Raw genomic sequence first — 27135 nt, 5'->3', positions numbered from 1 at the left:
TCTCGAAAATTTTAATAGTGTTTTACTTTGATATCCACTTGTGTTTGCTCGCGGTTATTTTATATTAATCGATACTTTTTTAAAGATAAAACTTTTTCTAGAACTTGAAAATGTAAAAGTAAAGTATAAATAAAATTAAATTAAATTAAATTAATATATACAAACGTGTAAAGCTCGAAAATTTAAAAATTTGACAATGAATAGTAAAAAAAGTTTGGTAAAACAAACAGATAATACGTGAATTTATCATCTTACAGTTTGTCCTGACTTTTTTTATTTAATGGCTAGAACTATTTCTCAAACATATTTAGGAAGTATAGAACTGTTAAAAGTAAAGCTAGAACTTTTAATTATTTATGAACTTTCACGAAATTATATTCCATCTTGACAAAGATCCAAAATATAATTTTTTTTATTTCGTTCTCTCATCCATAATTTAAGTCTTTATGCAGCATCTATATGATTATTAGATAACTTGATACTCGCTATGTACAGTATGTTACAAGAACTTATATATCGTACAGTATGTTACAAGAACTTAGTACTTTTCTGAAACATGAAGAAGATTAAGGTGTGAGTGGAGTCTTCGTACAAAGCTTTTCCATAATGAGAAACTTCGTTCTCCAGTTTTTCCACGCGATCCGCATTTTCTTATTTCTGTTTTAGCAACTTTTTCTTGCGGATCATGTCCTGCATGCTGACCGCGAAGATTAAAAACTAGCAGACAACTTATATTAATGTGATGGTATCCCGGCAAACGTTTTTCTCAAACTTACTAGCAACTTTGTTAATAAAATATATTTAACGCTACTTACTAATCGTAAAAAAAAAAAACAGTTTAATTATATTTTTGGAAACGGTAGAGATTTTGACGATAGAAAAAACAATAAAAAATTAAAATTTATATACTATAAGAAGCAGAAGTAATGTTAATGTAATTTTAATTTGTAATAAAAAAATGAAGCATTTTAATAATTTCAACGAAAAAATGAGAATATAAAAACAAAACATTTTTTAAGTAAATATTCATGATATTTTGTAAATATAATCGTTCCTGTAATTTCAACAGCATACTAATCTTTTAAAAAACTTAAATAAATAAATAAGAGAAAATTTTTGTGACTTTTGCAGATTATTCGTATCTAAGAAAATAGTCGAGAAAAATATTCAATATCAACATAGCACGTATATATTTTGCAAAAATTCGCAGAGATCTGGTTATCTGTTTCTCTTGTTACGCTCGCATAGGAAAATATTTACTTGTCCATGTGATCTAACGGAACAACTTGATTCCTTTTGTACTACATGGAAAATATTTTTCAAATCCCAGTTCTTCTACGTATCGGAGAAAAAAATAAAAGCGTTGCTTATCATGAATGAGGAAAACCTCACATATCTCGCGTGCTTGATTTTTATATCATTTTGCATAGAGAGAGTACGTTACTTATTTCTAGTTTATCATTATCACATTAAATACACAGATTTATTGCATTAAAAAAGAAAACTTTACACAGAGATATTGCAACATTATAATTACAATTTTTATTTATAATCTTAGATTCCTTCTCAAATTTCTCTAGTTAAATAACTTTGGATATTTCTTTTATATTACCTTAAAATTTTTATTTTGAGAATATTAAATAGTAGGTATACATATAAAGAAAATTCGTATAAGTAAAGTTTCTTAAAAATTAAATAAAGAATAAGGACTTATTTATTCACATTTATTAAGGTTTAATTCGCAAATTTTATACCAATTACTTAAAATCAATTGTTAAAAAAAAATATTTAAAAATTTTCAACACAAGATTTGTATCAATAACTTCATTTATTTAATATTTTGTGAATAATATACAAGTGTATATAATGGTGCAAATGTGGCAACATTTTTTTAGAGATATTCGAATTTAAATAATGTATGCGTTAAAATTTTGTTTTTTTTTGTTTATTAATTACACATTAATGGTTATCAGTTATAGCAATCACAAACTAATATATTAAATGTATTATTAACGATTTATGTGGCACAAAAAAAAGTTTAAAATTATGTTATCGTATATGATCACATAACAACAGAAATATTACGAGATTACGTAATATATAAATCTATTATATAAGTCTATCATTGGGACGAGGATCAGGATCTTCGGGGTAATTTTCTATAATTCTGACTGATTCCTGTGTAGAATTTAAACTTTTATTCTTTCTTCGTGGCGGCGTAGGAATTTGTGTCAAATCTTCAGCTACATTCTCCAAATTTTGAAATAATCTGCTAGGCTTCTCAGGCACTTCTCCAACAGACTTTGCGCTATTAATCTCAACATCTCCAAAAAATTCAGACGACTTGACATCAAGATTCGTCGTTTCATTTACATTTTTTGCTTCACATTCTTCATTATTTTTGACCTCGTCGTCCGTCACGACTTTCTCTTCCCAGATGCAGAAGGACACTTTTCTTTTCTTCGGCGTCGACGTCGAATCTCCGAGGATTTGATCCAAGGACACAGACAACAGATCCGACGTCTTATGCTCAAGTGTTTTATCGACTAGAATGTCATCGCTAACCGAACTATGTTGATCTGACATACTTCTATTGACTGCATTGTGCTTGTCTACGGGTACTATTTCTGGCTCGAGAAGCTTCTCCATAGACTCCGTCTGTTTCGAATCTCCGTTCGTATTTTCTCGCATCTTTGCAGTTTCGTCGGGCTGATCCTCCTTCTCTAACATGTCCGAAAGCGCTGCCTCGAGCTCGGTGAGGCTCGGCGTCATCGAGCTGAGGTTGCTTCCGTCAGCCGCCTCGTCATTCAGAACCTTCAACAAGGTCGAATGATCATTGTCCAGGATCTGAGCCTTGATTCTCGGTTCCGGACTCGGCGGCGGCGTCTTCATCCGCTGGCAATCCTTCTTCGATTCGTTGGTCGTATCCTTGGTTAACTTCTCGTCGAAGAAGTCGATGATTTCCTCGTCCACTCCCTCCAGCATCTCCTGCGGCAGCGATTCCTCCGATATCGTTCTGATTAGCTTGTTCGTTACGTCGGAATGTGCACGCAGCTCCTTCGACTCGTACGGATCGTCGTATGGTTCGCTCTCGTTCGACAGATTACGGCCGAAGATCAGGCTCGATTGGTCGGATCGATCGGATTCCCGGATGACGACGCCGTTCCTGCAGGACCCTCCGATCGTATCTGCCAAATGGAACGTCCGCGGTTTAACTAGTCACGTACGCGAATAGTTGGGTACCTTCTACCACTCCGGACGATTATCCGAGACCGACCGGGGATAGAATCCAAGAGCGGATAAGTACGTGGGTAAGGGAAGGTGCGCGCGCGATTGCGGTCGGACGTATATTCGGTTTACATAGTCGACGATTTCTTGTAAATAGGGCGAAGAATTTCACTCATCGTCACTCTTCACGGATCAAAAGATTCCTATCGAGCCGTTTCTCTTCTCGACTTTGCGGAACTTTTCAACGAGGAGATTGCGATAGGATTTCGTAAAGTTCAAATCATTCAAAATATATGTCTATGAATTCAAATGACATTTTATTTCATTATTTTTATCACAAGGATTTTTTTAGAAATTATGAAGACTAGACTTTTATAATATTAAATATATCTATGAATTAAAACAAAATTTTATTTAATTATTTTTATGACAAGGATTTTTTAGAAATTGCTAAATTAATCTTTAGCGTCAATCTTTCTGGCCTTCTGGCGTCAATTAAATTTTTTTTCGAAATTATGAAGACTAGACTTTTATAATATTAAATTTCTATGTTTGAACGTGCATGTTACGATTTCATTTTCGTATCGCCATATTATTATTATTATTACTGATATTTACCTAAAGCCGAGCGATGAAGTTCCTCGTTCAAAAAGAACGGCTCTCTTTTAACTGACGACGTCGCTAACTCACAAGTCGGTGATACGTGACAGATTTCCGACATTTTGGGGGGATCGAAATATCTTGAAAATAAATATATCACGTATTAAGTTATGTTAAACCAATTTCGCGTACAAATTTGCGCTTATTGATCTCGGTACCTATCTCGATCTGTGAGCCAATCATCGGGATATTTGGATTCTCAATCAGAATCAAACATCGGTGACGGTGCCTGGCCGAAAGATTCCGGTTTCTGCAACGGCGAAGTCAAATCTCGACGGACACACGAGATTTCGACCTCGGTCGTTTCGGCCTCCCCGGAATGTTGCGAAAAATCGACGACATCCGTTTCCTTGGAAAATCTTTTCTCTGCTGTTTCATCGTTAAGGATCACTGGCGAATACTGGAACTTAAATTCAAGATACTAATTTAAACATGTTTTCGTCTCTGGATAATATTTGATCAATTATTGCGCGCGAAGAAAGGGTGAGTCAATTTGACGAAATATTTTCCAATCAAAGCGATTACGTTTTACGAGAGAAATAAATTCGCTAGACGTCGTAGAGATAATTTAAATCGATTCGGAATCGCGAAGAGAATGAAGATACATTTCTCGTACGATTTTTCGTCGTTTTAAAAACAGCGCTAACAAGGCGTCGACTTAATATCGATTTCGACGTAGCTCACTTTATAAACGTACCTCGCCGGAGAGTCGCCGGTTCGGGTCGCAATTACTGATGTCGCTGAGATCCCAATCCTCCAATTTATGCGGATCGTACTTCATGAATCCGCCGTCGGTGACCTCGTTCTCGCTGGAGCCCAGCTTCCCCAGCACCTGATGAACCGACAGGTGCTCGATGCTGCCACGTCGCGGGATATAATCTTCGATGTGTACGCAGGTTTTCTGCAATCCGGAATAACCATGATATAATCGTTCCCTTAATTCTCTTCAAACATTAACATGCGCGTTTAACTTATAAAAAAAAGTGGGGAAAAAATTAAAAAGGATTTATAAAATGTGATTTATCAAAATATTTTTGAATAGTGAAATATACAGAGTGTCCTATATAGGAAATTGCTGAAAATAATCAGGTGTCATTTTTGAATGCACGCAGTTATTGAGAAAACAAAAATTGTATTGAAAAGAGGAAAGTCTACAGTTTTTAATGGATATTTATAAAATGTTTGTATATCAGTTTATTTTATTGATAAAAAGTAATGAAAGAAGTGCTAATAATTACATAAAATCACATAAACTAGTGATAAATATTTTCAACAGTGCCAGATTTAATAACAGCCATTAAAAGGATCATCGATAACAAAAAAATGACATGTTGGAAAGTTTTTACGAGTTTTCGTAAAAGAATAGAAATTTCTCAATAACTGCAAGCATTAAAAAATGACAGCTGATTATTTTCAGTAATTTCCTCTGGGACGCCCTATAAAAATATTGATTTAAAGTACTTATGTTAGTAAAAATGGACTTACACTCTTTCTGTAATAAGTGATCGCAGAAACTCTGAAAGAATCATCTGTACATTTGTTCGCGAGTATCTTGATATTTCAGAACTCCTGCGTTTGATCAATGAAATAAAATGACGGAGAATTATTATACTGAACTACCTCGGAGAAAGGCGACAGGAAAGATTCGGCCGGAAGCGAGACAGTGCTGCTTCTGACGGGTCTCCTCGACTTCATTTTCTCCCCTGTGCCTCTCTCGTTCTCTGCCGTACTTTTCGCAGAATGCCTAGACACGTCCAACTCATCGTAATTCGGCAAGCTAACGGTGCTGTAGTTCTTCGTCCTTGTATTTGCTTCCGGTCTTTCGTCGTCCCTCGAGGGATCCCTGATCCGCTGCTCGAGCTCCTTCGACTTCCGTCTGTCCTGGCGATTAGGGGTCGAAGAGTCCTTGATCGACTGACTCCCGGCGAATCGCTCGTATTCCTCGTTCTCAACAACTTTCCGGTGATGGTGCCCCGACTCCGAAGTCCTCCAACTTTTCTTGTCGGTGGACGTCCTCCTGCCGGAAACCACCTCGCTGGATATTATCCTTCCGGTGCCGTTAACCTATCGAGAGAAATCATTATTTTCCTTATCCAAGTCTCGAATGAAACGAGGAATTCGAAATTAAGTAGTCTCTAACAGCACGTTTACATATATATTTATCTTTTCATTTTTACGTATAAATTCAATGCAAACCGTGAATTCTTCATCAATAATTTTCGGTAAATTTTATTTATAAAACAATTTTATCTGTCGCAGTTCGCAATATGTATAACATATTTCCTTTAATTTAAAGCAGTGAGTAAATAAAATATAGTCTGGATAAAATAATGTGAAAAAAGGTTCGTTTATTTTAATTTTTAGAGCTATATTTATATATATAGCATACTTTATTTTAATATGATGTATTAGAAATTATATCATATTAACGCCATCTTTTTAAATTATAAAAATTACACCTATTAACAAAGGTAATGAAAATTTTACAAGTTTTATAGGCCATCTTTTATAATTATGTCATTTTTTATGTGGATATCGCTAGATTTTTTCCCTCGTCAAATAGCTCGATAATTTAAGCGTGATGCTAATGATATACGTGTTACGCAATCGCGTTTTTTCTACGTCGATGAAAATGAACGTTTTAACTAAAGGAATATAGATCGCTCCACACAATTAACGTCACGCAACGTGGCTCTGCAAAAGTCATTACATTCTATATTATTTATTCAAATTAATCAAAACAAAGATAATCAGAGTGTCTAGCTGTTCTTCCAATGTTCTAAAATTTTGTTTGTTTTTGAAAAATTCTGGAAATGTACTTAAATTATATCCTTGATTTCTTTTCTTGCTTCTAAACATTCAGCTAAAAGAACAGTTGATACTATTTGAGTACAAAATATTTTATCTTACTTTGCAAATAATATAATACATTTTTTATTTAGAAGCCCAAAAATATGTGCATTACGCATAAGTTATTTCTAGATTTTAAGCATTTAAATATAATATAAGAGAACACTGTATTTAATAATTTGTAATGCATATATATTAATTTTCATTAACATGCAATTATATCGATTTGCTAAAGAAAATTCAGCTTTCGATTTCTTGTACATCTTTATCACACTATTGTGAAAATGATGAAATTTGATTTCTGCAGCAAAGAGTTTTGAAAGATCTGAAAATTGGCGATCGCGTTACTCACTTTATGCTCGTAGACCTCCTTCGTCCTTCGTCCTTCGTGCTTGGGCTCTTCCGGACAGATCGTTCCTCGCGTCTCGACGTCACCGTCGCGGTCATCGGCACTCGTCTTTGGCGATCTGACCGACAAATATAACGGTTCCTCGCACGTATCGCCGCGTCTCAAATTGTTGCTTACGCTCTCAGGAATCTCGTCCGGTTTTGGCGGCAAGGGTCTGCTCCTGTTTCTTTTTTTTCGCCTCGGAGGTGGCACGGGAATTACGTCCTTTAGATTGGAACCTATATAGTAGGGGCAAACATATTCATCCGAGATTTAAACGGGCGAGCGTGCATACACTTTTACAGTTACCAGCACAACGACGTCTGTAGGCATGCAGATTGAACGACTTTAACGACTTTAATAATGTCTAACAAAATCGGTGCGCCATTACTTGCGCCATCGTCGCAGCATTAACGCGACTCGTTAAAGATCTATGTAGAGTACAGCGATAAATTATACGGGCTTATAATATGCTTGGACAAGAGATGGAGGGAAAAGAGGGCAGACGGTTAAATTTGTGCGAGAACCAAGGCTTGCTTGGTTGCTTGCTTGCTTGCTTGCCCGTGGCATACGCCCCGTTTACGGCTTCATAAGCTGCGGTAGTTGAAATTGCGTTCCACGCGAGACGATAGAAAGGTAACCGCGAATATATTTGGCATAACGAACGGATTTACGCGCAATATCGCCAAATTATTTTTGTATCAACAATTTTTTATTCGATGCGCATCTTATTTTATTTTCTTGGAAATATCAAGGAAATGTATTGACATTTTTTCTTCGACGAATTAAAATTTAAATAGCGATATAAAAAAAATGGAGATCTTGGTGATATTATATTATTTCATAAATTTATAGGTGTCTACATTTATTTCAATTTTTTATTAATTTTTTTTATGATTATATCAGTTCTTTTAAAAAAGACAAATTTATTAAAGAAGAAAAGTTTGAAATAATATTATATTAAAAAATTTCAATTTTTGATTGATTTTTTTCTTATGATTATTTATATAGGCATCAATTCTGGAAAACAATTTCTCAGATTCCATTTTTTATTTGCTTTAAAAAAACTGATTTATAAAAAAAATTAAAACAATATTTTCTGATTGATAAATCAAATCTAAACTTTTACTTTAATCGGTTTTGATATCGTTTATCAAATATTTTGACGAGATAAAATAATTTATATAAAATATATAGAAAATTGAACCGGGCACTTAAAATTGTCCTCAATAGACTTTACATTCCACCGCAATTCCATTTCGCTTCGCGTCACACGTCTTCGGTTTGTACCTTAACGATCCACACCGGCTGTACAATCTGACGATAAATTATGAGCTTACAGCTGGATGTAGGTGTGGTAGCGGGATACAGACTAGTGTCGGCGGTTGAATTCGTGAGAGGCGAGCTCGCTCTCGGCGGGCTAGGCACTTCTAGATTAACGTCCACCCAGTCGCTGGGATGAAAGGGCCTGTCCATGGAGTCTATGCTACGTCCTCTCGCAAGCACCTCCCTTGGTGGCGAGCCGGCGTATCCTATTTCGGAGCTAAGCAGAAAAGATTAAGTGAGAAACGCCACTTCCCCTTTTCAGATGCGCTATCTCGTATATACGAATGTAAATATGTAATATCGCCACGATGTCGAATTTAATACGTGTAATCAAGCACCGTGCGAGCGCATCATTAGAAAATTCATTACGATACGTGTGCAATGATGATATCTTTATATCGTTATACAAACACGAACAACTGCAATTTTCCTTCTTCTGAAATTTTCTTCAATCAAATATTAAACTGTGTGTAGTTTTTTTCGAATGATTCGTTTAATTAAGAATTTTTGAAAAATTGCATTTTAAATATGCAAATATATATAATCATACATAGATGATATGATATCAGTATAGATAATTTTGCATTGAGAAAAACTTAAGTCTCATTCTCTGTTGTTTAAATAATTAATCGAGGCAGATAATGACGAGAAAAAAAACGACATGAGATGAATCTGCATGAAAAATATTACGGATGAGAAAATCTGGAAGCATTCGGTTGTTAATTCTGTACTGGTTTCGAAATAATTCACGTCCATCAAAAATTACAGCTCGATGCACCGAAATAATCTGGAATAGCTGCGATGCAGCGTAACCTAATATATATATATATATATATATATATATATATATATATATATATATTGGTTTATCGCAAATGCATTCCGTGTTTCTTCGCGTCCCCTGAGCTATAACTCTTTCGAGACGCGAAACATTACTGGAATTTCTCTCATACAGCCTCCTCCTCGCGCACGAGAGTGCCTTTCAACTTTGTACAGAATAACCCCGGTGCACGCGAACGATTTGAAAATACCCACAAAGAAGGAAATTCCATTGGTCTCGCCAGAGTATCTTTTATCAGTGATTTATTTACATTGAACTAACATCAAATATAGAGTAACATTACAAACTATCTAGTTGCACTAGATAGAATCAAGAATAAGTTGTCTCAAATTTTTTAAATCAACCATTCATAATAAATAGTTATATAAAGATAATAAAGAGAGAGTTTGTAGAGAGACAAAGAAATATTATATAGGGCAATTCTAATTAATCTCTAAATTTTTTTCTACATTAGAAATAATAATAAATCAATATGCACACTTTCTTCTAATGTAATCGGAATACTGGAAACTTGATAAAACAAGCTTAAAACGAAAAACTTAAGGAAAACAAATCAAGTATTTTCGTAATGTTAACAAAATGCTATGAATAACCGATTAAAATCGGTATTCTGTATTTTGTTCCTCTTATTCTGAATATATCGAATATGAATATGATTGCTCGAGCTGCACCAACGACGCTGAAACAGCCTATGACACGTTTATTTGCTATGTTAACTCGCGCACGTACATATGAGTCGATGCGTAATTTATGCCACGGCGTGCGCGAATAATTTACGCGAAATCCTCATTTTCGCTGTTCTTGCGAGCTCAAGTGAATTAAAATTCACGTTGTCGAAACAATTCGTGCTACGGGCATAATATTACGAACATATCTGTTGTGCGCGAGCTCTGTCAGAATAGATTTATAAAATCTGCATATTTTCAATGCTACGAACGTGATTATTAATACGCGTTTCAATCAGCCATTTTTCACATTTAATTTGCATAATGTCAAAAGATTCATTTACTGATGCGATTTACTGACAACAGTGTGGATACAACGGTTCCGCAATTTCTTGCTAATAATTATCGAAGTGATCAACTGTGAAAAGCTATATTACGATAAACGCATAGCTTTTCGTCCCTTAATTTTACCTCTCTTCGGCTCTAATGCGAAAATAAACAGTACTATATGCATCATTAATTACGATCTGATGATAAACGTGATTCAGCGCCAAACAGTCTAACAGTGCCCTGTGAAGAATATCTTGTCAGTTACGAAATTGTTACAAAATTTCCACATCGTAATTTTACCCGTGCTCGTTTCACTCATTATACAAAATGTGTTAATTAATAAATTTTATCGGCAAAATGAGCTTTCGTCGACGCAAATAGACATTGACAATTAACATTATTTTACGCTACGCCATTTAAATCTGAAAAATATTTTCCCATTAAATCCTTTATTATATTCCTAAGTTTTTGACTCAATTAAAAAATAATTTCTATTATTTCATAAATAAAAAGATCTCAATAAAGATAAAAATATTGAGATATTTATGTTAAATCATTGTAGTATATAATGTTTATACAGAGAAACTTTATATTATTAAAATTTATTTCTCATCAGATAATAAAATAGAACAAGTGATCTAATTTCCAATATTTTAATATAACTTAAAATACTTTGATATATCGGAAATTAAACTTGGGGAAAAAACACGCGTTATCGTGAAATCTGTAAAAAATCTACAAGGTATTTACAAACTGGGTACACACCTATACGAGTACTCGCGTATTATAGATTGTGATATGATATGGCAGGAATGCTTGTCTATCTGCGCGATATATTTAATGACAATAAATTAAAGATATTAATTCGCCGTGTGTGAGGCAGCGAACTAATGACCTGATCATTACCGTAGTAAAGTTATCGATCGGTTTACTCGTTCTCCCAACGAGACAAAAAATGTAATTGAAGCGGTCGCGTATCTTATCACGTGCATTTGTGAAAAAAAAGAAAGAAGATCTAAGAGAAAGTAGATTTCTTTGAACGGGCGAACATAATTAAGCAATGGAATTCTATAGCAGTTTTGCGCGAGTTATGCATAACGTGTTACAAATCGCTTTACCTTGCACGTTTTCATCCAGATTCCTAAAAAGATTACTGAGATTAATGTATGCTATTTATTATCGGCGTATCCGAAGTGTGTTATCGTGCACTTCTCTCTACAAAGATTACCGAGAAGATATGTATGTCTGAGAAGCAGAACATCGTAAATCCAAAAACTCATTATTTTTCAGAAATAGCGCATATATAAATCTAGATTTTCTACTTTTCACATAAATTAAATATACGTGCTTTTCACATAAAGTAATTAAATAAATGCACAAGATAACTCACATACTCAAACAAATGGAAAAATAGCGTCCTTGATGTTTATTTGAACAGATTTCATTATAGTAAAAAATTCTACTCATTTTTCTTATTTTTACTGTATTTTTTATCAAAAAAAAAAATTAAAACTTCAGTCTGCTTATTTAATTCCGTTAGCTTGTAAAATGTATTTTTCTAATTACAGACATCAAAATTAATAATTTGAGATATACTCTCTCCGCTTTCTTATTAGACATACTTAGATATACACGATAGTTTTTATTTTACTTTCGCACCTGAGAGCCAGACGGTCTACTGACCTTAAAAAGGAATCGGTAGAACGAAGCGTAGGATGAGAGCGAGCTAAAGCTACCGACCCACGCTCGATCATCGTTTTGTGTATTCACTGTCACGCGGCCTAAAAGCTGTCTGAATATGGGATAAACCTGTCATGTGGCGTAGATCCTTTTCCACGATAACGAGAGAACCAGGGGACCAACATTCTGCCCGCAATGCGTCGCCCATTTTACATATAACATCACATATAATGCCCCAATTCCAAAAATATTCGCTATCGAAATTTATAGTTGCTCTTCTCTCGCAATCGACACATTACGATAACGCGAAAATTTATCTCAACTAATTATTGTGTGATATCAGTAATAATTTCCCAAACATATAATATTTACAAAATAATACAAATAATGATAATAATAATATTAGGTTTTTAGCTACTTCATTTTTTTATTAGCTTAATTATTTCCAAAACATAATTTGAAGAAATACTAAATAAAAAGAAATAAAAATTGTAAGAATAACAGTTTTTATTTCTCAATAAAAATAATTTTGTGGAAGAGAAAAAGTATTAAGCGTTTAGATATTAGTCACTTGATTATCTCTTAAGATTACCAAATTGACTATAAAATTTTAAATTGCCGTATCAATAATTTAATTTTGAAAAATGGCAAAGCAGGAAATAAAGTTGCGTTATTGCATGCGACACGAGAATGTGACCATTTAAGGTCGAGACCACCACCTCTCCATTCATTGTTAAGTTAGGTTTACTTTCGATGATGACGCTTACGCGCGTTCGGTCATTTAGATTTCACTTAAAAGATGTTGCCATCGCACCAGGAAATTGCGTCCTTTCATCTTTATGTGCGGTATATCATGCTTTATTACACAATCGACAGAAGATCATAATCATGATACCGCGTATCTCTATAATATGTGCCATTTATTTTAATTACATGATATATTTATCTACTGTCCACTTGACAAGTTTTAATATTTCGTTATTTATATTACCGCAGAAGGAATTATCTGCTTTATAGAATGCACGGTGATATTTCATTATATCAATAGTAAGAAGAAAAAGATAGGTACAAAAAGATTTCAATAATTACAAAAGCTACTTTTTTTTACTGGATTCTGAATGATTAATGTAAAAATAATAGTTTAAACTTGTACATTAATTAAAATCTTATTTGAAAGAATAGATTTGAAATATAAATTAGAAATAAATATTTCAAATATATTACTCGTTTAAGATTTTAAAACGATTAACGATTAAACACTTATTTATTTTTTTTCTAATATGGATTAAAATATTTGTAAAGTATTTTGACCAATTTTTATTTATTGTATTTATTTTTTTCTCATGTTTTTTAGATCCGGTTTTATTATTTTTATAAATTGGTTTTGAAAAAATAAGAATTATTTTTAAAATAATAGAATATTTGTTTTTTGTCACTTTACTAATTATTTACTTTATTCCATGTAACATTTAAAATAATATTTGAAATTATACATACAAATTGTTTGAAAATTCTTCAAATATTATTTCAAGTAAAAGTTTTCAGTATTTTGCTTAAAATATTTTAATTAATAATTTTCATATTAAATAAATAATTCCAATTTGTACTTTATATTTATACTTATTATTTTTACGCAAAATAAATTTTCGAGTAATATTTTTAAATACATAACCATAAATATAAATTTAAATAGATTAATATTTATATATATATATATATATATGTATACACACAATAAAATAATTATAAATGTATGCAAATGTTTACCGCTGATCAATCTCTATAAAAGTTTATATGAAGAATAAAAGACATTGCTATTTTTACTGATAACCAAGGATATATACATATACTATAGTTTTTAATATCAAACGTTTTAAAATAGACAAAAAGTGGACAGATAACGTGATTACTTGTCCTTTAAACTAATAAGTCACTAAGTTTATTGTTCAGTTTAAATGAACAGATCTTCTTTCATAAATTCTTTTGTAATATTTTTTCTGCAAACATTATTATGACAGAGCATATGTATGATGACATTAATCACATTAACGGTGTACAACACAATTTTTTACACGGGTCACGAAGGGGCAGCTGCTGTCACTTTCTATCAGCTCAGATATATCTCTAGAATTAATAAGGTCGCATGAATTATATTCCCCTAACCGACCTCTAAATGATTATCTCCGACCCACGTTCTCGCGCAATTAACAGCAACGGTGATGCGCGCTCTTGGCAATAACCGTGAGCGAAATTACAACGACGTGACTCTTAAAAGTGACGGTGAAATCCTGTTATTTGTAGCCGACGTAACTTGCGTACGACTTTTCACAACTCGTAATCGCGAAATGTGCGCGCGAATAAGATTTGAAGAGGAGAAAAGAAACGCGCATACCTCGTAACTCTTTGCGTAGCACTTCCTAAAACTGAGCCTTCCTCCTTCAAACTTGGATAAATCTGTAACAGAAGTAAACATGACTGTTATATTCGCTGTTCTACATCTCCGCATAAAAGTTTAGATGGAGAATAAAGACATTGCTATTTTTACATTGATAAGTGAAGATATGTATATACATATACAGTCGCATAATAATATATATAATAAAACATCGTGGAGAAAGTAAAAATATATAAAAAAGTATATTTATTAAAAATATAATTTTTATATACAAGAAAAAGAAAAAGTAAAATAATTTGAGAAATTCTTGAAATCCGAATGAATTAACGTCTAAAAAGAGATTAAACGCATTATATACAATTTAGATTTTTGTGAAAAATTAGAAAGATACTTTCTTCACATTGTTCCAATTATCTGAACGAGTGATGAACATTTTATTCAAAATACTGCATAGCAATATTATTTTTTACTTAAGTATTGAATATTGTTAAATATACTTATTTCAAAACACATTATGTTTCAATAACAACATAATGGTATAACATGAAATAATTACGCGAAATTCAGATTACACAAGGTTATTCGTTTCGTCGATAGCTTAAAGGTAGCGTCGTCGAGGATTAATAAGTTATTAACAACATAATTACTTCGACGGGCCCTTATGTCGGGAGAATGCGAGAGCAATTCTCTAGGCAGACGTTGAGACGCGAGGTGGATGGATGAAGGATCGATCGCATAGAGAGCCGATTAAGCTAATTCGCATTACTTGGCTCATCGGCTCGTTTACTCGGCCGAAAACCATAGATGCAAGAGTTTGCGCCCCATTGATTTGCGATCGCACTAATTCATTTTTTTTTCACTCGCGGGACACATTAATCATCCGTAAAACGTTTAATGAATAAAATACCTACGTTGATTTTTCCTTTTAATTTAATTTGTTCAATTTGTTATATAACCTTATAATTCTTTGGGAACAAATGCGATTTATTGCTTGCAAATATATTGGATTATCATGTTTAAGAGAAAAATTAAAATTTTTTCCCGAGTTTTTCGCGTAGAAGAAAATTAATTAAAAGACGGCATTTTTCGTTAAAATACTGTAAAAAATTTACTTAGAATGAAATGAAACCTCTTGAAGAAATTTTTAACAAGCGTAGGTATTTCAACGATGCACGCATTATAACTTAAAAATTTCAATCTAAATTGAAGATAATTAGTATTCAATTAACGTTCTCTCTGTATACAATTAGTACCAGTTTGCTATAGAATTTTCTACTCTTATTAGTTTCTCGCTAGAATTAAGAGTTGTTAATCAAATTAGAAGCATATTCGTTAATATATAAAATAGGATATATTTAGATTTTAGATAAAGAGTATATACCTGTATATATCTATGCAAGATCTGAGAGTACTTTCTAAAAAAAAGTATCAATTAAATTATTTCTAAATCGAACATTATCTGAATTATCGTTATCTTCCAATTTATCGAAATAATCAGAGAAGAAACGATCAATAAACGGAAACGCTGCTTGGTCCCTGACACTCTGGTTGAAGAATTGCACAATCGACGAACATCCTGTGCGAATCGCGTTGCATAATGTTCTTTGTATCCTCGCGGGACGCGAAAACACGATGGCGTGCAAAAGGTGCGAGTAAGCACTAGCGAACTCGATTCCGCTCTGTCGTCTTTACGATCGACCTTCGGCTACGAGATATCCCAGGTGACATGACGTGTCGGATGTTCTCAGCACATTGAACAATTATATGTACGAATCAATAATATGCACGCGTATCTAAATGCATACACGAGATCCGTTTATCTCTACTACATATATAGGGTGTGTTTCTCCATCTGGCATTGCGAGCATATTTCTAGAATTTTCTTACTTATGTCCTCAATTATACATAGGGTTCAATGGGAAATTACTGAAACTAATCAGCTGTCATTTTTTTAATGCATGCAGTTGTTGAGAAAACAAAAATTATGTTGAAAAGAGGAGTCTGCAGTTTTTAATGGATATAAATAAAATGCTTGTATACCAGTTTATTTTATTGAAAAAAAGTAATGAAAAAAGTGCTCTAATAATAATTTGAAGTATATAATATTTAAAAAATAAAGCATCAGAAGAATTTATCTCACTCTTTAGTAGTAAAATGATTGCTTTTTTTAGCATTGGACTACAAGAGAAGTAGGATAAATTATTCCAATGCATAGATGGAATAATGCTATTTCAAACGCTCCATTCGTTCGATTTGGCTACATCAAGAAAAGAAAAAAACTGAACAAAGCATCGGTCGAAATCGGTGCGCCATACGAAGGTCGACCGTTTCACGCCACAATGGTTTCGACAATTTGAACCACCAGACGATCGAATGCTATTTCTCGCCAATTTTATTCACATTCGAGAATTACGAATAGATATCATTTCTTTTTTTTTATCTACACATCTTATGGACTAACTCCATAAATTAAATCTAAAACGTCGATTCGCGATAAATATTTCATCGGAACTTTGTATAATTTCCCTCCCGATGCAATCGCATAATTTAAATTTTGTTGCGCACATCCCCTACAAGTTATCGAGCCCTTGAAACTCGGCAAATTCGAACAAGTTAAAACTCGGTCCATAATAGGCAAGGGCCGATATGCGATACAACTTCAGCGTAATACAGATACGTTGTAGCTGACGCGGCAAATAATAGGGCGTTAACGAGATTAGCGGGATGAGAAGAGGGTCCCTTCTCTCTCTCTCTCACTCGCATCGATCTCACGCGCACGACGAGACACGGTGTGATGTTACCTTCCGTATATGTATATATATATGCATGTATATCCGGCTGTGCTGTGCGGTATGAACCAACCCTTTGGAAATGGTACACGTGTCGCGCACGCGGAACGTTCCTCCGGGCGCGGTTTACATTGCAAATTCGTTGGGAAACTTCTCGCGCGCGACACGTTGCTTCTCGCTCTCTCTCTCGCTCTCAAGCGAGTGTACAAAAGTTATTTTACCGATTAAATTACGTCCCGAAACTCGCTATCACTGTCCGGTAGCATTGTTTCAGCAATGTTGCTCGCGAAACACATTCGGCGAGTCCTTCGGGACTCCTATCGTGAGACTGCTACTTGCAAAAGTATGCATCGATGATATATCGCGGATATCTGTTTGCAAGGAAACATAGATTGGAGAACTCGAGAGAGGTATATATTGGAAAATAGCAGACTCACTATTCTCTGTACCACTTCTACGCAGAACATTTTTTCTTAGGCTCTGAAAATTATGGGACAATATGATATTGGAAGAATTTTATATTAGAGTTTCTCTGATTAATATTTGCCATAATAAAAATTTTAATATCTACCGCAATAAGATATAAAATATGTTTAATTTGATTAATTAATTGATTAAAGAAACTCTAAAAAAAATGATAAAAAATATGAAAGTCTAAAAGAATAAAAATAAAATTCTTTAAAAATTTTTCCAATAGCACGATTACCATATGCCACATAATTGCTCATAAATATTTTTCGCGAACTAAATTTCCGATATAAATATTCCTTAAGTTGTGTGGAGATGAGAATTTGATGAGAACTTTTGCGTAATTTCGACGAGAAGAACTGAATTTCGCACAAATATGCGAAAAAGGTGCAAATGTCCCCAGTGAAGTAAAACAAGTTCCATATGTTCCATCCTTGAGATTTACAGTTTGCAAAAGTATTTTACATATACCAGCTGCGAATGTTAATGCGATAAGAAGTTGAGACGCAACATGAAATCCGCGCAAATTGCGCGCGACACCTGTTATTATCAAAGTTTTACATACCTCCGTGACAGTAGGCAATTTTCTGGGTTCCTGCACAAATATCTAATGTAACTTTCACTATCTATTAATAATACAGTAGTGTAGGTCGATCGGCCAACGTCTACCTCCGTGAAGCTGCATCAGTGAAGCGATTGTTTAGCAAGACTTTACTTAATTAAATGTGAATTTTTTCAAGTTCAATTATGCAATCAACAAATTGGTTGGATAATAATACGTAATAATACAAGATTTTTTTTAAAGAGATGTAGCCAAAAACGTGTATGTTTATGTTATATAATTACTTTATTGCGTGCGTAATGTAAATTATCTGTTATCGATCACTAAAATCGAAAACTTTTAAGACACCTAATTTAAAAAAAGTAGCACATTTCTTTACATCAACTTTCAACTTATTGTATTGTAAATTTTATAATTTCTTCATTTCGATTTTTTTAGAATCAGTACCGCAAATATTAATACTTTTTTATCGAAATTTATATATTATAAAAACAGATTTACTTTATCTGATTTATCTTAAAAAATGTATCATTAACTTTTAATTACGCAATATTCCGCAGGAGGTTATAAAAATCTCATTAAATTTGATGTACAAGAGTTTTATGCTGTCGGATTTTAATCAACTTGAAATATCGCTGAAAGACATAACGTGCATTTCCGGAAAGAGCTCTGGTCTAACAATTATTTCCGTTGACATTAATCCACTGATACGTAAATATCGCTTGCCTTATTAGCATGAAAAGGCATCTGTGTCACTAATGATATCGCCATAAAGACGACGGTTCTATGTTGTATTATGCGTATGTTGTGCTTTACGTAATCTTTATTCCTCCGTTAGATCGGTACTAGGTACCCCGATGCTTCAATCACGAGTGGCAGCGAACGTATCACGTGAACGTAATTGTGTTCATACACGAGCTCTCTCGCACATATGGTGTACGTATACACGTATAATTCTGGTACAAGCGTGCGTCACACTAAGGATATTATATTTTCCATTTCGACGAGCTCATGCATAACAGTGAGATTTATAACGTTTCATTAACAATTCAAACCAGGTTGCGGAGATTTCTTTGACTCGACGTATTCGTCAAATCTAACGCAAATTTATTTGCAACAACAACAAATATCAAGAGAAATTGATATGAGAAATTAAAATTGTGAATATTATTCTTATTTATACAACGTGAATTTTGTGAATTAATTATTTAAAAACATTCGATTGTCCAAAATCTAGACTGCTAATATTCTATGGATATATAAAAGAACTGTCTTTCAAAAATGTAGGGCAGTTCAAATTTTCTGAGAAAATGATCTCTGTAAAATATTAGGTATGAAAAATATTAAATAAAGATTATTAAAAAAATATATTTATATATAATATTAAATAATCAGAATCGGGATTAATAATTTCAATTTTTAAAATTCAACTTCTTTTCGTTAATTAAACTTTTCCCCTTGTTTCAGCATTTTCACCATTCTCTGAATATATGTACATGTATATAAATCAGTAAAAAATATTTTTTAAGCTTCATGCCCGTGAGATAGAAATACCGAGCACGATAAGGTGACAAGAACGAGAATTAAGATTAGACCGATTCCGCCATCCTGGAATAGTCAACAATCGTATTTTCACAGTAATCTTAACTCGCCTTCGACAAAGATAACAGAGATTTAGAAGCAATCGAAACGACGCCTTATTGCGATATTATTACGACTGCGACTGTTTGGATGAATCGATATTATTACCACTTTCAGATAAATCGATGCTATTCAAGTTTGTACTTTTTACATCTACAGTTGCATAGCAAAGGGCGTAAAATTCATTTTCGCGTTATATCGCGTTTTTCGATTTATAGGTCCCTGTTAAGATTCGTGTACACGGCGCAGGAACAACACGATTGTGCAAACACAGATATTATATCAGTTGGGGATTTTAGCGTGAGGTATGGCGTAGGTATACACACGACGCGAGTTTGAAATGCCGCGGAATGCAGCACGCGACGAGGAGTACAGGATGAATAATATGCGCGACCCACGTCGCTATATACGAGAGAACAATTTAATCGAGTCTAAAAATACTTGGATGATCCGCGATTTGACTCTGGTGGTGCAAACAAAGCAATTGTTTGTTAATCGACGGTGGCGTGCGTGACGGAACCGTGTGGGCGAAGGTAAAAAAGGGTCGTGTGCGTGTTAGAAAGAGGAATATATTAGTGAAAGTATAAGCATTGCAATCGCGCAATTATTAAATGCACTCTGATACAACATATCGCACACGCATGTCAATTATATTTATTAATAGGCAAATACGGCGAATGAAAATTGATTCTTCTTTCAATTGATCAATATTGAACGTCAATGTTTTTCTTGGTACGATATAATTTTATTAAATAAATCTCAATTCGAGATTGTATTTTTAGTAAATCCATTTCTGCTCTTCCTGAAGAAGCGTAGATGAGAAAATAATCGGGACAAAGTCGCTTAGTTATTAACAATTATTTCTTATGGAAAAATAAAAAAATCATATTGTAGGAATATTTGCGCAGAAAGAGGACAAGAGTAGTCTCAGTAGTATAATACTTGCATTTACATTACAAGCGTTTTTCCCGTTCTCATTTTGCGGCGAAGGCCGTGGTAATTTTCTAGTGAATCATTTTTCCGATATTAGAATAAAGTGAAAATGACAAGAAGTTGGGATCTAGCGACGACCTTGTGATTTTTCTTCCTGTACCATTTTCTTACACAAGAAATCCTTGACACCGCGACACGTTTTCTCGTTTGACGCCAAACTTATCGCACTGTATCTAATTGACTGTTCGCTATTCGCGACTTATTTGTGTCCCCCTCTCTTTTTCTCTCGAATATACGACCGATCGATGGTCATCTGTGCCATATAGAACCAATCGCTTTTTAACTCGTGGAATATATTACTGTTTGCCCTTGAATGGGAACCAAAACATCGTTCAAGTGAATATATTAGAATGGAGAAGCTATATATAGAAATTGCGATTTAAAACGCCTAAAATTTAGATAAATTTTCAATAACATGAATTATTATTCAAAACAGAATATTAAGTTTATTATGAAACTTTCGTCTTTTGGATGTTGCGTGAAAAATAACCATCGAATCGAGCATTTTCCTAAGGAAGTTATGTGCATGAAATTTCTTTGTGTAATTTAACGTATCTATGCCCTGTTAGGTAAAAGCAGGGAAATCAGTATTATTACAGCAGTGTGTAGTAGTTGCATCCGCATATCTGAGATTCCAAATTAATCTGACACGCACGACCGGTACGCATTCGTAGATTCATGCAATCCGTGCATACGTTGTGAGCGCGTGCATGCGTTATATAATAACGAGGACACACACATCTCCGCGTATCCGTTTCAAGTGCACGTGAAAACCAGCGTTCTTCGGGCTGCGAGTTCTTTTTATGCTTAAAAACCCGGCCTCTCATCGCCTTGTGTACAGAGAGACGACTGACGAGCGTATAATGATCGCGCGAAATTATATGGCAAACAGATGTTTCTCGTAACGCGCCGTAAATGCGACTGTCATTACATAATTATATACAAATCGCCGCGAAATATTTTTACAAAATCGCGTATTAACCAATTTTACACTTAGAAGATCCATTTCTCACTGATAATATTCATACTTTTATCAAATTTTATTAAAGAATTATTTATGAAAAATATCTATATGTATATACTTTAATCAAATTTTATTAAAGGATTATTGATGAAAAATATATGTATAAACATTATATAGGAAACGCGTATATGTTTTAGACACAAAATCTCCGCGAAATGAAAAGAAAATGGATGATTCAAGTTGCAAGAAAAAAGTACGACCATCAAGTTTTATCGCCGATATTTACATAGATAGGACGTTTACACGTTTAGGAAATTGTTAGAGAATCACTCGCGCGTTGTGAGCCATAAACACGCGGTCAATCGCCGGCAAATACATGCTTCAGCAAGAAGTAAAACGACACGTTTCCGTCGTACATACCCGATGGGCGCATCGTAAGAAAACCCGATCCAACGGGGACTTGGAGTCCTGGGCCTTGGAGGTCCTCTCTTTGCACCATGCTTGTCCCATATTTCTTTTTTTTTCTTTTTTTTTTTGTTTTAACTATTTCACCAATCCTTTTCTAGTCAAGTCGCTCGTGCGGCGACCAGTTGGTTCCTCCTTTACCGATAAGGCTCAACAATGTAGGCCATCTTCAAACCTGTTCTTCGTGACCTGCCGCAACCGGCAGGTGTCCTCTACGATTGCCTCTCGTTCGGATCCTTCGAATGTAAAAGAGAGATCGACCCGGGACCCACGAGGCCCGGCACTGATTGTGAGTGGCAAAAAGAAAATGCTGACACGTAAGCGTCGTCTTTCCGATGAGTGATCTCTTCTCGCTGCTCTGTAAGGCAAGGAAATTATTCCGTTGACATTTTGATCCTCGCTCGTTTCATAACATAGTGACATTAATGCTCATTGTGCGCACATTTAAACCTTCTTACTATTAGTTCTCGTTTCAGAATTTAAATTGAAAGACAATTGTGAGAAATAGCTTTTTTGCATACTTTTGAGAAAACATAACATAATTATATAATTGTTTTTTTTTTAAGTGCAATACAAATCGTGTACATTTAGAGTCGCAGTTATGTTAATTTGATTCGATATTTCTATATAAAATTGATAATATTGAATAATTTATTTTTATGAAAGTTTATTCATTATATTATTTTTTTGTAGAGATATATGCATATTTGGATTATTAATCTAGAAAGGAAAGTTTATATTCCACACGAATAAATGTTTTTATATAAATATACATATATTTTTTTAAATAAAGTCTTACATAAAATTGATTATCTGTTATACGATGATAAATGAATATTTAATTTAAATATTTATAATTGCATTATAAATATTTAAGAGTGTTTAAAACAAATTACATCCATAAATAAACTTATTTTTTTAATTCGAAAGAATTAAAATTGATGAAATGAATTAAATTGTATGCAACCTTTTTGTGATTAAATAAATGATATCTACATATTGTTTAATCAAACTGTTGATTCTTCAAAAATATCGAATCAAAAATATGAATCTGTGATGGACGGGACAATCGCGTTGTCTTGCTCTTTCCATGAATGGACGAGTCGCGTATATCAGGTTGGCATTGAAGAATTATACACGGTCACAGGAACCGCCTTCTTACGATGCGTCATGTGCGCTTAAAACTCGCTTACGCGCGCGTTCGCCTTCGAACATTTCGCGCGTGAGTAGGCGCATTAAGAACCCACACAAAAATCACGAAAAAAAAAACTTCGTTACACTTCCTAAACATCAGTCAATGGCGCGCGAAGTACCTGCATCTGTTCAAAACAATCATTAAAAACACGAGATCATTGACAAACTCGATGGTACCCGCTCTACAATCACTTAACTTCCCGAAAAAACTCAAGTAAAAAAATATCTAGACATAATACCTGAAAAATGAATACATTTTTAGAGGCATCTTCGTGCCTCTTTAAAAAAAAACCATTCGTGGTCTCTTGTATACAAGTTTTACGAGCGACAACGTACCTCTTCTTTTCGAAAGCAAGCTTCCGTGATTATTGTAAAACACACGTCTCTAGTCGAGGAACTAATCTCGCGTCGTCGATGACGGATCACCTAACACGATCGATACGTTAATACTGACGGAACACACTCGCGGAGACACGGCGAACGGGCGCGGCTGGAGAACAACTGGCTGGTGCCCTCGCGTTGGTACCGATCGGTCGACACTGAGTTAGCACAGACCGAGCACAACTCTGGAGCACACACGTCGGTGCCCCGAAGCAGCACCGAGGCGCCACGGCCTCGGCTTTCAAACCGCAGCCTCCGCTCTTGAGATGGGCCTCTCTTCCACCTTCTTCTGCCTCCTCCGCACCTTTCCTTCATCCTTGGAGTTCTTCGTAGTGAGAACTCGGTCTCTTCCTCCTTCTCTTTCTCTCTCTTGCTCTCTGCGAGTATATAGTTATCTACCTTTACCAGAAGAATTTCTGCCCTCCTCTTCTCACGGGTACTGTTTCCTCGTACTCAGATATATGCACTCGGGATTCCACAGCTTTCTTTTTCTTCCTCTTGTCTCTCGCGATACTCTCTCGACAATCGGTGCTTCTTTCTCCGTCGTCTCACTTCGGGATACTCTTGTTTCCCTTTCCGTTCCGTTCGCGTTTCTGCGTTTTTAGGAGCATCGCGAGATATGTGCATTCGCGAGAAACTTTACACTCGATGTATTCAGAATTATCCGCTTTTACTGTATGTAATTTTATATACAGATGCGTGATAATCAATCGTATAAATTATTCGGGAATTCGAGAATCTATTGCATATTATACGATAGACTTTTTTAATCAATAGAAATTATGAAAGTAAGGAAGTGCTTCAGATTTATAAAAGATGAAGAAATTTTATCAATGAATGAAAAATTATTGAGAAATTATTAAATATATTTTTTGTGCATTTTGACGCAGAAATTACGTATCTACGTTCATACGTGACTGCTTGCTTACTTGCTTGCATAAGTTGTTGCATTTATGGTTGCATTCGTACAGGTGCTTTGGATTATACATGCGTGTATGTGTTTAAATTACTAAATTTCCATAAAAGTGTGTTATTTAATAACGAGAAAATTTGAAACAAAACTTTTTTGCAACATAAAATATATAAAGATCAAGTTATTATATTATATTCCTAAACTACTTTTATTAGTAAATTACTTGTACAATAGAAAGCGCTATTAATACAGGCATTTTTACTATACGATATATGTATAAAAGTTACAAAGATAATATATATTTTATCTACATATATATCATATTTAAATTTCTCAGCCAGATATCATTATCATAATGTAAAAATAAAAGATCTTAAATTTTTAAATATTCGTCATGCATTTGCTATGCAAGTCAATAAATTTTAGAAAGTCAAAGATACCAAGTAAAAGCTGTTCCCTCCTTTTGGGTGATTAACGCGACATTAACCGACAACCATTAGTGCATAATAAATCTACCAACCAGAGATATGTAAAGCCATTTAATCATCGGTGCAATCGTCCATTTTCCGGTACCATTAAGAAGGCAAACTGCTCTCTCATTCTCGAAAATTGAGGACCTCATTTACTCATTCGTAATTTTCTTCAAGTTATAAAAGTGTCCGTGCACCCTAAAAAAGCTCAGTCCTTTAAAATTCGTCGCACTGTGCGTCTCGTAATTGAAGAGACAGTGTTTCGCTCAAGCTTGTTCGCAACAAATCGACAATGATGAATTATTTATTGGCAATGTTACTTCTGTCCGTGCTTTCTTCCCGCGTTCAAACGGCGCAGATGAGACTCGTTTCCAAACAGGGAGCAAAGTTGAGCATCAGGAAGGGACCCGGACGATCACGAAACGGCATCAACCGGTCTGCATAATGCCCGAAAAGGACGTACCGTTGTGTCCCACACCGTCAAAGCTTCAAACTGAATACGAACATCGGGACACGGAGGGGTTTGTTGATGAGGGCGAGCCGAGTCAAACGAAACCAATTAAATCGAGCATAAGCGAAACCTCGAAAGGGGACGATGAGCAACGGGGGATCGTTAGCGGTGTCGAGATATTGTCTTCCGACGTCGTCGGCACGTTGCTCGAATTCTCGGATTTGGTGATCGACGACGAATTATTGGCGGACCCGGGCAGAACGTTGAAATTGCGCTTGAAAACACCGGAGTTGGACGATGCGCGGCAAGACAGATCCGCTAGACTAGACGACCACTTGACCGGGTCGATTCCCGAACGTGCAAATACGGAACAGGAGATACGCGTCACCAGAGTCTTGGATTCGCCGGTCACCGCCACTCTGGTGGCGCGAGGGTGCTTGCCGGACATCGGGCTGCCTCTGTGCGCGGACTATCAAGCGAATCTTACGTCAGAGATCGTTAAGAAGACGCTTGAAGAAGATAAGTTCATTCGTAGCGAGCCGCAGAAGACACAAGAACCGACGGAAAATTCTACCTTCTTCATGAAATTGAGTCCAGTCGTCGCTGAACATATTTCATCTCGAGCGAACAACGAACCCGTGCCTGATAAGGCTCGCGTATCTGAGTTTAAACTAGGTCCCTTAATTATCGAATCGACAGCCGCCTCTGATCCGTTGTGCAAGTTCGATACTTTGAGAACAATTTCGGAAAAGTGGGAATTTGTCAGTACAATAACTAATCGGAACGATATTCTTCGAAAGCTCTGTTCTTATTGTCGAAAAGATCTAATTTGTGTGAGAAATATAATCTGTTGGAATAGTCTTAAAGGAAACAAAACATCTGATCTAAGAGAGCTAAAAATAAAGAGTTCGCATAATTAAAAACAAAAAAATATCTAAAGCGTTCTGTAACATAAAAGCTTGCGGTATCTTCTCGCATTATCTCCATATGAAACTAAAATAAACGATAAAAATTAATTCAGAATCATTGATTTCAATATTGATCGAGAAATCAACACGACCACGCCCGCATTAGAAAAATGGATTAGGTAATTATCTATTAAATTTTGGAGAATGATGTGACACTATTTTAAACGAAAGTATTTGAAAAGAGGATATTAGTTCGAAACACAGAAGATTGCATTTTCAATAAATAAAAAAAAATTATATCAAGAAAGGAAAGAAGGAAGAAGACCGAATACACAAATGCGAATATGTCGGACAATATCTCTATTATTCCACTGAATATCTAATCAAACATGATTTTACACTCCTTATTACTCATATAATCAATATTCTTTATAGTATATGTAAAATTATGTTAATAATTTAATAATTATATTAATAATTTTATTTAAATAACACAAAATTATTAACGTATAATTTTTTTTATTTAACAGATATTTTATTGCTCTATATCTTTATTACTTCGCAAAGTTGTAG

The 27135-nt window shown here is 34.5% G+C and overlaps 2 protein-coding genes across 2 annotated transcripts in view; one reads left to right on the top strand and one right to left on the bottom strand.

The window, feature by feature from the left end:
• The window catches only part of Phyhd1 (Phytanoyl-CoA dioxygenase domain containing 1), a 62604-nt gene that overhangs the window by 10291 nt on the left and 25178 nt on the right, over window positions 1–27135 (top strand). The window lies entirely within an intron of this gene.
• LOC114941974 (uncharacterized) lies at window positions 1930–24061 on the bottom strand. The gene is given in 10 exon segments (XM_029317182.2): window positions 1930–3188; window positions 3847–3968; window positions 4047–4294; window positions 4586–4789; window positions 5509–5952; window positions 7091–7365; window positions 8467–8669; window positions 14361–14422; window positions 22201–22603; window positions 23776–24061. Coding segments are annotated over 9 exon segments (2727 nt in total). The 5' UTR covers window positions 22291–22603; window positions 23776–24061; the 3' UTR covers window positions 1930–2109.

Source organism: Nylanderia fulva, unplaced genomic scaffold (assembly GCF_048542155.1).
Source record: "Nylanderia fulva isolate GAGA-0341 unplaced genomic scaffold, ASM4854215v1 Scaffold5, whole genome shotgun sequence".
Classification (NCBI taxonomy): Eukaryota; Metazoa; Arthropoda; class Insecta; order Hymenoptera; family Formicidae; genus Nylanderia; species Nylanderia fulva.
The sequence above is the reverse complement of the archived record's forward strand: the minus strand, read 5'-3'. Positions and strand labels throughout refer to the sequence as shown.